The sequence below is a fragment of the Vicia villosa genome, linkage group LG1 (genome assembly GCF_029867415.1).
Source record: "Vicia villosa cultivar HV-30 ecotype Madison, WI linkage group LG1, Vvil1.0, whole genome shotgun sequence".
In the NCBI taxonomy this organism is placed as follows: Eukaryota; Viridiplantae; Streptophyta; class Magnoliopsida; order Fabales; family Fabaceae; genus Vicia; species Vicia villosa.
This window is the reverse complement of record NC_081180.1, coordinates 170,851,246-170,866,375: the sequence shown is the minus strand read 5'-3', so window position 1 is coordinate 170,866,375 and position 15,130 is coordinate 170,851,246. Positions and strand designations below refer to the sequence as shown.

Genomic DNA, 15,130 nt, shown 5'->3' with positions numbered 1-15,130 from the left:
TTTAATGACATCTTAAAATTGCCTCATGAAAATCAAATTTTTGTGCCTAATTCGATCACTACAATGATCAAAATTTTAGTCTTTAAATCAGGAACTAATTTATGTTAATTACTTTTTAAAATTGTCTCATTAATATTAAATTTTTATTTCTAATTCGGTCACTATGACATAAATTTTTCTGTCATTAAAACAGCCACGAAAAGCGAATTTTTTTATAGTGATAAAATTATAGCAACAACCAAAGTTGATGAGTGGAGATCGTGTGAACAATATTAAAAAATTGCAAAACGTATTGTAGTTGATATATTTAGTAATCCCTTAGAAATTTCCAATATTAATGCAATTGTGTTGAGTTGAATATAAAAAGGTAGAAATAAAAGCTAGGTTTAAAGTTTGCTAGCTCAATTCTCTTATTAATAAGAAATTTATCATCTATTCATGTATAAACATTCACATAACGTCGTGTTCAAAGTTTTGTATTGTATGTTTGACACAGTTCCCCGTAACATCCGCTCTTAATCAGCAGCCTTTGCCCATACCTTTTTTTCTTCAGTCATTTCTATATTGAACTCTCCTATGTTTTCTTCCCTTCCATCTCTTAAATTTTGTACTCCATTAGGTAAGTGACAACAAGCCAACCACAGACTCTTTCTATGTTTAACTTATTGAAAACGTTTCAAATTGAGAATTTATATTTTATACTACATCAGTTATACGCAAATGAATTGCCACTTCAATTGACTTTTATATCCAATGGCTAAGGGACATGAATAGACAAAAATAATTTTTTTGTTTCACATACAACTAATTTAAATGAATACAAAAAGACAGTTTATATTTTTATATTTTAAACATCTGTATTCTATTCTATAAAAAAAACTTTGAAAAACACCCACAAAAATACTCGTCTTAACAATTTACAAGTTGAAAAATACATCGCAAATTTTATAAGAATACCGCCCTCTATTTGTCATAGAATAGTGAAGATATTGTACATATGTTTGTTAGGTGAAAACACATGGCAATATATACATATTTTTTAAAAATTGTTGATTTATAAATCATGTAAATTTACTTTGTCAGGAGTTGAACCTTGGATCAACAACACCATTAATTCAACTAGTAAGTGTCAGTTAAGCTACCTTTAACGTAATATCTGAATTCTTTAGATGAAAAATACTTTGAAACTTATAAGATTTGACATGTGTCAAATATTGCATGAGTTCTGCCACTACTAGAAATACACGGATTACCTGCGGAATTTCCTGCGGAAATTTTTCCGCAGATATACCTGCGGATTTTCCTGCCACTTTATTAAATAAAATAAATTTTGCTGCGGATAAGGATTTTGCAGAAAATTCCGCAGGAATACCTGCGGATATTGCTGCGGAAAATATATTTCCTCCAAAACAACTAACTACAAGAGAAAATCCGCAGGTAATTTCGCAGGAAACTTTTCTGCGGATTTTGCTGCGGAAATCTATTTTTATAAAATTAAAACACAATACAAAATCCGCAGGTAATTCCGCAGGAACGTTTCCTGCGGATTTTGCTGCAGATTAGACATATTCATATTTTTTTCTAAGCATAATTTAATTTTTGTTTAAATTTAACAAAAAAAATTAATCATTGTTTTTCTATTTTATTAATTATTTTTATGTTTTTTATTTAGTTTAATTTTAATTTTTAATTCTTATTTTATCTATATTATTAATTATTTTTATGATGTATTTTAATTAATTTTAATCTTAGTTTTTAATAAAATAAATTGTATGAAATTTTGATATATATATATATATATATATATATATATATATATGTATATATTTATTTAATTTTTCAATTTATATTTTAATAGTAGCTATAAAAGTTTTAAAAAATAAAATTATAAAAAAAATCTGATAAAGATTAATGGCTACTAAAAAAGTTAAAATTGGTTTGGCCATTAATCTTTAACTTTTTTAGTAGCCATTAATCTTTATCACTAAGACACTAAATTTAATTTCGATTCTGTTGAAAGAGACGTTATCTATAGTTCAGCAATGTTATATTTTAAACAAACCACTTAGCCGATAGTGTTAAACCTCTTCCTACAACGTCTATAGTATCATCAACGCCTTCAAACAAAATTGGAAAACCTAACAAGCCTGATACTTGTTAAACCCTAGCGCTGATACCGTAACCTCACCGGAGCACGATTTCTGTTGCCGCAACCTCACCGGAGCACGATTTCGCGAACCCTAGCGCCGTCGTCTTCTTCATCTTCACACTTCAACTCAGGTATTCATCTGTGTTCCTACTAATGTCGTTTTGCTTGCTTTTCCATTCGACTTTCTTGCTCATGTTGCTTGTTCTGATGATAATTGTGGGTAAAATCATAGTGGTACACTGGTACTGTTTTAAGATGATAATATATGTCGATTTATGGGGTTGTTGCCAGGAACTTTTGGGAAGACGCGGTCACTAACCTTTGCATCAAATTCGGTTGAAGTTGTTGATACTGGTGCGGCATTGCATTGCTGGTCATCTCCCTCCAATATCGTAAGTTACGCATCTTTATTTGATGAACACTATCATGTTTGGATAAACATCTTAATCAATATAAGCACTTATAATATAAGCTATTATATTTTACCCTTTCTCTCTCAGATCTCTCTTTTTCTCTCCCTATCCTCTTCTCACTCACCACCATTGTTGTTGCAACTCACCTCTTCTACTACGGTAAGGTTTGATTTCTATTTTTTTTTAATTTCTTAGCTCTGTTTATTTTGCTCTAATTTTACTTCTTGTTTGATAATTCTGTTGGTGATGTTAGTACTTTACATGTCTGCTAAGGGTTTATGTTTTAAGGTGATATTTCAGTTTGCAATTCAATTAAACTAGCTATATAGTTCTCTTGTTGAGTTGGGTTTTTAGTTACATAAGGGTTTTCAATACAATTACACTCATTTTTTTTAGTTATTCCTTAACCAAGTGGTTAAACTCAATTGATTAGCGAGTTCTTGTCGCGAAGAATTTGGCTACCTGAGTTCAAATGCTGACGGAAACAATTTCTGGTCAGAGAGTCCTCAACCTAAACTCTTCTCATAATATGAAGCTTCAATTCACTCATGAAATACCCGTAGTAATACTCGTCTAGAAGTCATCCTATTTGTGAAGAGAAAAAAAGTAATATCTATATACAGTGACAAAATATTGATCATAGTCTCTTTTCTTCAATTTCAACTTTAACAAGCATGGAGTCTCTTTACTGTTACAACTGAATATAGTTAACTACATCACACACACCAGACTTAATTATAGTGTGTAACATAATTTGTTTAGAGGAGAAATCTTGTCTGTGAGGGTGTAGGCATGTTGCAGAACATTCCACCTTTGGTTAAAGCCTTTAGCTATGAGTATAGCCTATTATTTGTTGATAGATCAATTACGTTTCTCTTTCACTGTCAACATCCACTTGTAACCAATAAGGACTCTACCAAGTGAGAAAGGAACAAGAGACCAAGTGTCATTGTTAAAGAGAGAATTATATTGTGTTTACAGCATCTATCAATGTAGGGTGTACAAGGCTGGTTTTGTGATTTTAGGTTCGACACGAGCAAGTAAGAGTGTGGGATTAACTCTAAGACAAAATAATCCATCTTTGGATCTGGTTTGCATGGTATGGCCATTAGGTTTAGGTCATTAATAGTTGCAATGACAGGGGCAATGTTTCTCTAATCGTCTATTCATGCATGCCCGCATTCATTAATGATTTTCAATAAGAGAATGCTTTATCAATTGAACTTCATTAGGTACTTTGCCACTAACAATAACTTCAGGTTGATCGACTCGTTTGATTATTAAAAAATATATTTGAGATTATATTAGTGTGTCTCTTAGAATTTTATTTTATAATTTCTTCTTGGTTTATTTCTATGTATGTATGATGTATGATGTATTCCTATGTTGGTGACAGAAGAAGTAATGTTTCTATATACCGTTATGTTCTCAAAACATGGAACCTGTTTGTTTTGTTGTCTTGAATTATTCCAAATAGGTTTCCTTCACTTTACTCATAATGCATTCCCTTAATTAACAGCCTTAGAATCACATTCTACATCAGTTGCATTATAGTGCTTCATTGAAGAATACTCAAGCCATTTAGTGTGTCCTCTAGTGAACATAAGGAAGGAGTGACAACTATGTCATGTCTGACTGAATGTTGCTGCCCTGATATGAGGGTTACTACTGTTGTCTATCCAACATGTCATGATACGATGTCTTTGTTTGAGATCTTGAGACATACATTAAAATTGTAGATTCTATGTTCTTTGTAATATACTAGACATAACAGTGATTCGTATCTAAGCTGATAACAATTTGTGAAAATGGTATAAAAGAATGTAATCACAAGTTGGAGATGTTCTCGTGAAAATTTATAGGCTTTTATTTTAAATTTTTATATATTGTGAATTAGTGAGTATTGGCACTCACTTATAAGGGCTGTTTTTACTAGTTTTGTAGTGTGCTTAAGAAAGTGAGATGGTTCAAATGAAGCTTCCACAAGGATAAATATTCAGTATATTGGTAATAATTGATGGATAGTTATGTGTGTTTTTGACAGTTTCTGTGAACATGTAATGTAAGGCTCCATTTGAACATGAGAATGTCTCTAAGCTAAGACAAGTTTAGCTGTGTTAGTGGAGGACAACTATCAATGATTGGCAAAGTACTATAGATGCTTTTCTAAATGCATATTTCATGAAGGGTTTGATGATACATCAAAGATTTCATTGTATGTTTGATTATTTTAGTAAAACCTAAAATGTGAAACTTGAAATATAAACCGTCTGATATCGATCCACGATTGTTAAATGCATAAATATGTGGAAGTGGAACTGTTGACTGCAAGCCGAATTTGATATATATTGGTTGCTGATGTTAAAAATTGTTTACAGATTCTTATTGGTCCTTCTGATTGGGAGGATTATTCCAAAGGAAAAGAGGGATCTACAAGATACAGAATTCATAACCTGCCAGAGAATCCAGGTACCCATTTATCATCTAATCAAAGAGATTCTTTCTTTGACTTATTTCAGGTAATCTAATTAAGAGTTTATTCTGTCATTATGAGCATATTTTCCTTACCAACAATTTGCCCCTGCTTGCAACCCATTCATGCCTAAACATCCAATGACTGTCTTTATGCTTTATAAAGTCTTTTTTCTTTCTACCAAGAAGGATTTTAATTAAAAAATGCATATATAAATAGAAACCTAGTATGTAGATATAGGCTATTATTTCTTTGGTTCACCATATAGCATCACTATTTTAGAGTGGTGTTATTTTAATTTACTTCAATTCATTGATTAAACACTACTGTTGTCAGAATAGTTTGAAGGCCAATATTGTTTGTTGACTTCCTTAATTTGACATCATCATAGTTTCACATGTTAAGTCTCACTATACCAATATCATATACTTTGATAGATAAAATTATTGAGTTCTGTTTCTTTTGTAATTTGTAGAGAAAGGAAAAGGGTGCAGATCCATCATTGACCGAGTTCTATTTTCGCACACATCGGAAAAAGGATCAAAGTTGGGTTGGAGTTCATGCTGAATCTGCATATGTAAGTATTTCGGGAAGTGTTATATGTAAGTATTTCGGGAAGTGTTAATTTGATTGAATTTCAAATATGCACACAAGTCTTTTGGAAAATATCATTTCTTTTGAATTTAATTCCTTACTATTTTTTCAATTTTCTTTTAGGATAAATTTGAACAGAAAAAGTTGGAGATTTCTTCTCAGAATCCAACTATTCCAGGAGAGGACGAAGCTGATAGTCAACCAACTAATGAAATGCCACCGGATTTGGATATATGGGTAGAGTCGGTTGGAAAGAAGAAAGGGAATAGGGTATTTGGTCTTGGAACCGCATCTAAGACTTTGGTTTCTGTATCAAAGAAACCCTCAAGTCTTTCAAGTGACTCTCAAGAGGTTGATGTTTTGAGAAGTCAAGGCCATGCCTTAAATGCATCGTTGCAAAGACAAGAACAAGAAAAGATGGTGATGAGGCAACAATTGCATCGACAAGAAGAAAAGATGGCCGAAGCGAATAATAAAATTTCATTTTTAATGAATCATTTAGGATTTGTTGGGTCTTCTTCTCATCCACCACAACCCACTAATGAAAATGATCACACAAATGAAGATGTCGTCGATGAAACAGATGAAGAAGACCTTAGTAATGAATTTTGATTTGTACTTTTTTTCATTTTGACTTAGTTTTTGGATTGTATTATCTTTTTAACTTGTCAAACAAATGATTAGTAATAACTATGTAAGTACTTCTTACCAATTATGTTATATGAATTCAAGTTTAATTTATTGAAAATTATAGTTTTATTTTATGTTATAGTTATTTAAATATATATAATGGTTCAAAAGATTATTAAAATAAAAAAATTATTTAATTTTAGAAAGAAATTTCCTGCGGATTTACCTGCGGATAGACATTTCCTGCAAATTCACCTGCGGAATTAGCTGCGGATTTACCAGCGGATTTATCTGCGAAATGTTTCCTGCGGATTTAGCTGCGGAGATACCTGCGGAATTACCTGCGAAAAATATTACCCACGAAGGTTTTAGCTGGGGACATAAATTCACAGGAAAATCCGCAGGAAACACGTTTCCTGCGAAAATTTAACAAAAATCCGCAGGTAATTCCGCAGGAAATACGTGTATTTCTAGTAGTGTGCACCTTACATAAGAAAAATTATTTAATAAAAAAATTTTAATTATTATATTTATATTATTATAACATAAATATAATAAACAATATGTAGACATACAATAGTTTTAAATTCAAAATTAACTAAAAATATTTAAAAATTGTAAATTTTCAATTTAAAAATAATTCAAAATTTAATAAAATTCAAAAATTAAAAATAATTAAATTTCAAAATTAATATTTAAAAATTAGAAATTCAAATAACAATAATTCTCCTTAATAAAGCTTTATCCTCTTTTCTATAATTGGGGGCAAAATGTTCAACACCGTAAGTTTTTTCATTTTTATTCTTTTCGCCAACTAGTGAGAAACCCGTGCGTTCGCACGGGTTCTGGTGTGGGTTGGACCGGGTTTATCAGATATATATAGTCTTAAGTAAAAACAAATCGACAAAGTTTTTTTATATGAAATTGAAATATAAAAATTATGTTGTTTAAGCAAAATTATTAAATTGATAAAAAAAATTTCAAAAGTAATATTTATTTATAGAAAACGGTTTATTTATAGATCAAAAGTTATATTGTTCACACAGATTTTTTATCTGGTTACCCGTGCGTTCATACGGTACTGATGTGTTACCCGTGAGTTCACACGAGTTTTGACCTAATTACCCGTGCGTTTACACGGTATTGATGTGTCACCCGTGTGTTCGCAACGCACGAGTACTGGTGTGTACCGCGGATACGTCACCAGGGAATGACTTAAAAGTACAAAAAAAGAATGATATAAAATAGAAAACAATTAAATGGATATATTAACTTTAGTTTTTCATAAAGTTGTTTATTATCATACAATAAACAGATCCATAAAATCCAGTCGTGTAAGGCTTACATAAATCATTAATCCAATGATTGCATATACAAAAACCAATTATAAACAAATCATTAATCCACCATAAAATATTATTGATCTTTATTTTCATAAACACAGACCAATTGATGCATAAATCAATAATCCATAAATTATAGCTTGTACAAAAGAAATTGTTACATATGAAAAAAAATCCAGTCGTGTAAGAAATTATAACAATCAGGAATGTTAAGTTAAATTACAAAAACTGGATTCATCTTTCCAGCATATTTGTACTTCAAATCATGCACGTCATTGTTATTCTCCTAAGAGATCTAGCTCGACACTTCCGCCACTCATCCTCAGAGGTTTCAGGATCCAAACTTCTAATCCTCTCGTCTTCATGAACTAATTATCCTTCCCCTAAAACCAGCATCATCATCAGTCACCAAAACAATTCAAAAAGACAACCAAATCAACATAAAAAACGATTGAGAATTGATATAACACTGTATTTTGTTCTTTAATCAGTACTTTGATATAACACTGTATCTTGTATTAAAAAACAACATCATGACCCGCAATGATATAGAAAATATAAATTGATTGAAACTGATACTAATATATTGTGAAAGAAAAAGTTATACCGTTGATTCCAATCCTGAGATAGGTCACGGCGAATTCTGCCAACAGCAACGTCATCCTTGTTTGACAGTTCCAATGGAGTAGGAAAGTTATAGGACTCACGATCATCAATAACCACTACACCCAGAGCATTCTTCAAAATATCTCGAGTAGTGTCCTGCAAAGACAAAGTAATTCAGTTATTTTAAAATCAAATCAAAAGCAATGTGATCTGTTGGCAACAACATAAAGACAAAGAAGTATTGACTACCTCATCGAGGGGTGTCCCGATCCAAAGCAACGTTCTTTCAGGACGGCGTCGTCTTCAGACAGTGGGGGAAACACTCCAAGTGATCGAGACGGGTTGGCATCATTAGTAGTCAGTTTTTGACCGCCTCTGTTAACCATCAGGGGTTGGACAGACCTGTTGTTCAAAAAAAACATTACAAAATATTTCTCTTCTTCACAACCCCTATTAACTTCAGGAATTAAATTAAGTCGGTGTTATTCGTTTTACTATTACACTTACAAAATCATTGTAGCCACAAAATAAGTGGATGTTGTGTTTTGTTGCTACCAAAATTGTTGCTCCCACTCACTCCTATATGCATTATCGCTCCAACTGTCATAAAAGCTTAGTCCAGTAGTTAAGTTGCCAATTAATCTTCGGTCCTTCATCAAATGCTGGCAACCTTGTTATTACCTGTCATGTGTCATAAAAAACTATAAGTATATATATAGATTGAACCATGAAAAGATAGTTTTAGTGGCCAACAAACATTTTGAATTGTCAACAATGGAATTGGAATTTTGCATTGATACAAATTAGATTCACACAACTTTCTTCGTTGGTCCTCCTCCTTTCCGTCCCCAGACACACTTTGTCAATATGACAATATACTTATAACATAACTTCAAAAAACTTACACTAATATGTCAAGACACCCCTGTAATTCGAGTAGAAGGTTTTTTAACCGTTAAAACATAAAAGAAGTCTGCATTGTAATACAACATTTGAAATAAGAGCCAATACAACTCCATCTCCTTGTTGAATATGAGCACCGTCATGTTGAACAACAATAGCACCCTCGACGCAGTTATCAGCTAGTTTGATAGTTTGTTTTTGTTTCTGGTCCATATTGGAGAGTAATGTGTGTGCAAAGGGTTTGTGTGAGGAGAGTGGAAAAACAAATTGACTATCATCATATATATATATATATATATATATATATATATATATATAATGGTGGAAATTCAGTCAATTCAGTCCCAAAATTAAGTGAAAATTCAAAGTTATATAAATTCAAAATGCATCCACATGCACTCTCAAACTGTTCGAACAGAGCAAGATTACAATACTCATGAAAAGCCCTGCAACAATACACAAAACCAGTCCTGTAAGCATCAAACCTGCTACATCAGTGAACATAGTTACAACTATATGCTAACATCAAAACCACATTGTAATCAGTACCAGCTGCAACATCAATGCAAATTTCACATATGACTACAATATCAATTCATACATAGAAGAGCATACATTTCTGTCAAATGTCAAGGGTCATCCTTGCTGCCAAATGCCTGCGGAGCAATATACAATTCTTTTATACTTTGATATAAAAAAAGAATCATAGATCAACAAAATTAAAACATAATTCTAAAGGTATTAAATGAAGTTCTGATTGGGGAATTTATTTACAGTTTCTTACTAAGTCACCCTTCAAATTATCTCACTTTTATCCATTATGTTGGTGATGAACTTTCCTTGCGAGCTGCTTCGTTACTGTATGTTTTGCTACAAAAAAAGTATGGGAATTATTATCACACAGAAACATTATCACATATAGGAATCACCTCCTGAAATTAAAATGTGCATACACCACTTCTAGTATAGAGCCATACTAAACTAAAGGGATGTGTGAGGAACACTTAAATTTTAGTGTCGGCATCGACATTATGATACCTTCAAATTTTAATGTGCATAAACAGTGTCTGAGAGTGTTGTATTAAAACCATTATTTAGAATTTAAATATATAGGCTCAATGCATATCTTTAAATTTGAAACATGCAACATAAACATAAATTCCTACCTCATCCGGTGCCGATTCCCTAAAAAATTTAAAAAGTTAAACAATTTACTGCAGCTATATGTATTAGACGGTTCTTAAGATGTACATAGTGGTGAACATATGTAACAATAGATATTTCCGCCTCATTATCTCTGATTTCCATAACATCATTGAGTTCATCACATACCTACAAAACCCATAAAAGATATCACAGAACAATAGCTGAATCTTCGAATCCTTAATCTTACGCGGTTTCTGAAATCCATATCTATAAAAAAACGAATCATTTGGTGAAGAAAAGACTTACCATATGCGTTACCAATATGAGTTAGATTTTTAAAGCCGGCAATAACAGCAATGCAAAGAATCATAAAGATTCAATTGAGTCTTGTGAAACAACCATGAGCAAGGGTTTGCATTAATGATTGAAAATTTTGTTGTTATTGTGGCGTGTGTTGAACTATTGCTTCTAGTGTAGCAACACCAAATACTGGTTAGTATATTTTTTCTGCATAAAAAAGGAAAACATAAGAAACTATTTTTCAATGTAGAGTGACAGACATAACAAACCTGGAAATTTGCAGAAAACCTAAAAAATCACACATCAACCATTTGAAATCTGACACCACCAAACTCTCACCGGAAGAGATACCAAAATCGACTCGCTCAATCCAACCGATGCACCACCGTAAAACCGATTCTCACACCATTCATCTTTCTTTGTGAGCCAACACAACCAAAACTGAAACATTAAACACTAAATCAGAAGAAATCAGAAAAAATAAAATCATTTTACCCGATTCTGAAGGGATTCCTCTTTGTTTCACCATCTGCAAAATACACAGCCGCAAAACCAACAACCAGAACCCTAAATCATCACTTTCTCAAAACAACCAAAAACCTTCAGAAATCGGTTGTAACAGAAGAAAATGAGCATTATTCATGTTCACCAGAAAAGCCAGATACACAAAAATCAAACAAAAACCTAAACATTTCTTTCATCATTTTCCAAATACATCAAACCCTTCAGAAAGTAAAGAGATAGAAGAAGAGAGATTAAAAGAGAATAGGTTTGATACGACCTCATTGTTAAGGACCAAATAGTAGTAAATTTCACATCTTTTTATTTGTCCCTTTTAACCAATTTCTATTCAAATCATATGTTTTTAATCACACAATAGGAAAATATGTAATTATTCTTGTTTTAATTCTATTTGAGTAGGTATTTCACTCTTTTTGCTAGTTTTGTAGAATTCTGCTTCAAGAAGTTGTGGATTTGAATGACAAAGAATGAGCCGAGCAAGAGAACCAAGAAATCAAGCCAAGAAGTGAAAATCCATTCTGTTCGTGCCGCGTCCTCATGTTGGCGTCGCTAACTGAAGAAAATCCTGCCAGTGTGTTTTAGTTCCAATTCTGACTTTTGAGAGGCATGTGCGCAAGGTGCCGTGAAAGACAGCAAAAAGGCACTTTTTGGAGTTACTGGTTTCTATTGGTCACTTAAGGAGGCAAGAGGAATAACAATAATTTCTTTTTGTCTTATTAGAAAGAAAAACTTTGTGTAATTTTGATATATCTCCATAACTTAGAGATTCTATTTTATTGCATTATTGAAAAGACAGAATAGAGAGAAAATAGGGAAAAAAGCAAAAACGAATTTCACCATTCTTGTGAGCTTGCAACCATGGTGATGAGGAGCTAAATCATTTTCTTTGCTAAGGTTAGAGGTAGCTATTACTCATAACTCTATGTATCTCTCTTAAACACTTATGTATGTGACTCTCTCATTGATTGAATATAGTATGAATCTTTTGTTTTGAAATCTTATCTTTGATTTATATTATTGTTGAAAAAGATAATATAAATACTGTTTTAGAGATTTATTCAAACAATACATGAATCGTAGAAATAGATCTATGGATTGTTTATCACTTGTATTGCTAGATAATGATGGTTAGATGCATGTTTAGGTGAAGAAATTACCTAAAGTTTTATTTAACAATTATTACAATATTATTTAGGAATAAATGATATTGAGGAAATACTAGATTGTATTCATGAAATTAGAATTCATATACATGGTTTGAGGAAATGCATGAGTTTGGAATAGTGAACACTAATCTTGGCAAAGCACTTTTTATTTGAGAAAATCATATTTTACTATCTTAGTTATTTCTAAAATTCGAGATAAATTCCAAACACAAACCAAACCAATTTTTATTTATCAACTTAAAATGATTGCAACTATAGAACGGCGGTAATATCACCAAATCTCTGTGGATACGATAAAAAAAAATATTTGCCGAAAGTATACTTTTCAACAAATTGGCGTCGTTGCCGGGGATTGGCGTTTGATATTGCAAGCATTGCAATAGTTCATTGTTTTAAGTTTGTTACTTTATTCTCAACTCTTTTGCGTTTCACTTGGTTTACTAGTTTTGTAGATTTTTGTGTATGCGAGAAAAAGCTACCGAAGAGCAATTTCATTTCGACCCCGAAATTGAAAGAACACTCCGAAGGCTCAATAGCAAGACACGAAGAAGACGGAAGTTAGCCCAAGAGAAGCGGCAAAGAGAAGAGGCATCTACTTCTTCTAACAATCAAATTGAAGAAGTAGTTGTAGACACTTTCGAAGGAGACATGGCGGGTGTTGTTCAAACCGAAATGTCCGCCAATAGTCGAAGACGCACCGCTCAATTTGCACACAATGCTCAAGGTGGAGAAAATACGGAAATGAAGACCGAAATCCTTCAACTTGTTTATGCAAATCCATTCACCGGAATGGATCATGAGGATCCCTTCGCACACCTCACCAAGTTTTATGAGATTGCGGGTTCAACGGGAGTTGATGCGGCGAATGAAGAATCATTGTTCAAGAGGCTCTTTCCACATTCATTAATGGGGAAAGCCAAAGAATGGTATCTTGATCAATTACCAAACGTGATGACGGATTGGAATTTATTGGAAGAAAAATTTTTAGAAAGATATTTTCCTCAATCCCGATTCATGGAAGCCAAAACGGCAATCGCGGTATTCACTCAAGGAAGCAACGAATACTTAAATGAGGCTTGGGAAAGATTCAAATCCATGCTTAGAAAATTCAAGGGTCATGGTTTTGATGACCTCACACAAATTCACATCTTCCGAAATGGGCTTCAACCGGTGCACAAAACACTTTTGGATGCTACCGCGGGTGGATCCTTAATGTCAAAAAGTATGGAGGATGCAACAATGATAATTGATCGTATGGCACTCAATGATCTCAAAACTCAACATGATAGGAGTCCATCACAAACAAAGTTGGGCGTTCTTGAATTAAACACCAATGATGCCATCCTTGCTCAAAACAAGATTCTCTCTCAACAAGTTGAGTTACTCACCAAGCAAATGTCGAAGCTCCCACAACAAATGAAGGAAATTCATGGAATGCCAATGACTTCTCAAGTAGCAAGTTGTGAACTTTGCAAAGGTGACCACCCTACCGGTTTTTGTCCACCACACGAACGAGAGGAATTTAATCATGTGAACAACCAACATCAAGGCTATCAAAAGAAACCTCCATACCACAACAAATCTTATCAAAGTAACAACCAAGGATTTCAACCCTCAAGATTCAACAACTAACACAACCAACATCAAAGTCCCTATCAAAGTCCAATTCCACAAGGTCAAAGTCAACAACCTCAAGGAGGAAGCTCAAAATTGGAAGACACTCTCAACCAATTCATGCAAGTTTCTATGGAGAATCAAAAGATTAATGTGGCTGCCATAAAGAATTTAGAGAATCAAGTGGGGCATCTTGCAAAACAATCGGCCGAACAACAAACGGGACCTTCTTTTTCCGCAAACACTTAACCTAACCCAAAAGAGTATTGCAAAGCAATTGTCACAAGGAGTGGAAGAGAGGTGAACAATGAAGCTAATGAGGAGGTAATAGTGGAGGATGATGAATTTTTTGTTGTTGAAGATGAGGAGGATGAGATATTGGTGGAAAAAGAAAAAGAAAAAGAAGAGGAGGAAGTAGTCGAAAAAGAAAAAGAAAAAAGTGAAAGTAGCAAAAAAGACAAAAATGTGAAGAAGAATAAAAGAGAAGGAAAAGGAGTGAGTACAAACCCCGTTCAAAACTTACCCTACCCACATGCACCATCAAGGAAGGAGAATGCAAGACATTATGCTAGGTTCATGGATATATTTAAGCAACTTCAAATAAATATTCCATTTGCCGAAGCATTAGAACACATGCCAAAATATGCAAAATTCTTGAAGAACATCCTCACCAAAAAGAAGCGATATCCGGATAACGAAACCATCATGCTTGATGCTCAATGTAGTGCTATCATTCAAAGAAACCTTCCAAGAAAATAAACCGATCCGGGACGAGTCATCCTACCGGTCACCATTAGAGGTACTTATATTGGCAATGGTCTAATTGATTTGGGTTCTAGCATTAATCTTATTCCTTTGTCTATCATAAAGAGATTGGGGAATATTAAGATGAAGTCTACCCGAATGACATTACAACTAGCCGATAAGTCTACAACCTCACCCTATAGAGTTGCTCAAGACATATTGGTAAAAGTTGACAAATTTTTGTTTCCGATAGATTTTGTGGTGGTGGATATGGAAGAAGATAGAGATGTTCCGTTGATTCTTGGAAGGCCATTTATGAAAATAGCCCGGATGATGATAGACATTGATGATGGACTCATGAAAGTGAGAGTGCAAGATGAGGAGGTCACTTTTAATCTCTTCGAAGCGATGAAGCACCCCAAAGAAAAGCACGATGTTTTCCGTATGGATGTCATTGAAGAGGAAGTCGTGGGAGTTGCCAATCATGTTCATATCTCTATTCCATTAGAGAAATGTCTCATAGGTGA

The 15,130-nt window shown here is 33.1% G+C and overlaps 1 protein-coding gene across 1 annotated transcript; it reads left to right on the top strand.

Moving 5' to 3' along the window:
* The first annotated feature begins 1,911 nt into the window (after positions 1–1,911).
* Positions 1,912–6,350, top strand: LOC131659397 (uncharacterized). The gene is made up of 7 exons (XM_058928595.1): positions 1,912–1,936; positions 2,194–2,280; positions 2,441–2,541; positions 2,650–2,721; positions 4,941–5,081; positions 5,511–5,612; positions 5,753–6,350. The coding sequence occupies exons 1-7, from the start codon at positions 1,912–1,914 to the stop codon at positions 6,239–6,241; spliced, it is 1,017 nt and encodes a 338-aa protein (XP_058784578.1). The 3' UTR covers positions 6,242–6,350.
* The last annotated feature ends 8,780 nt before the right edge of the window (positions 6,351–15,130 follow it).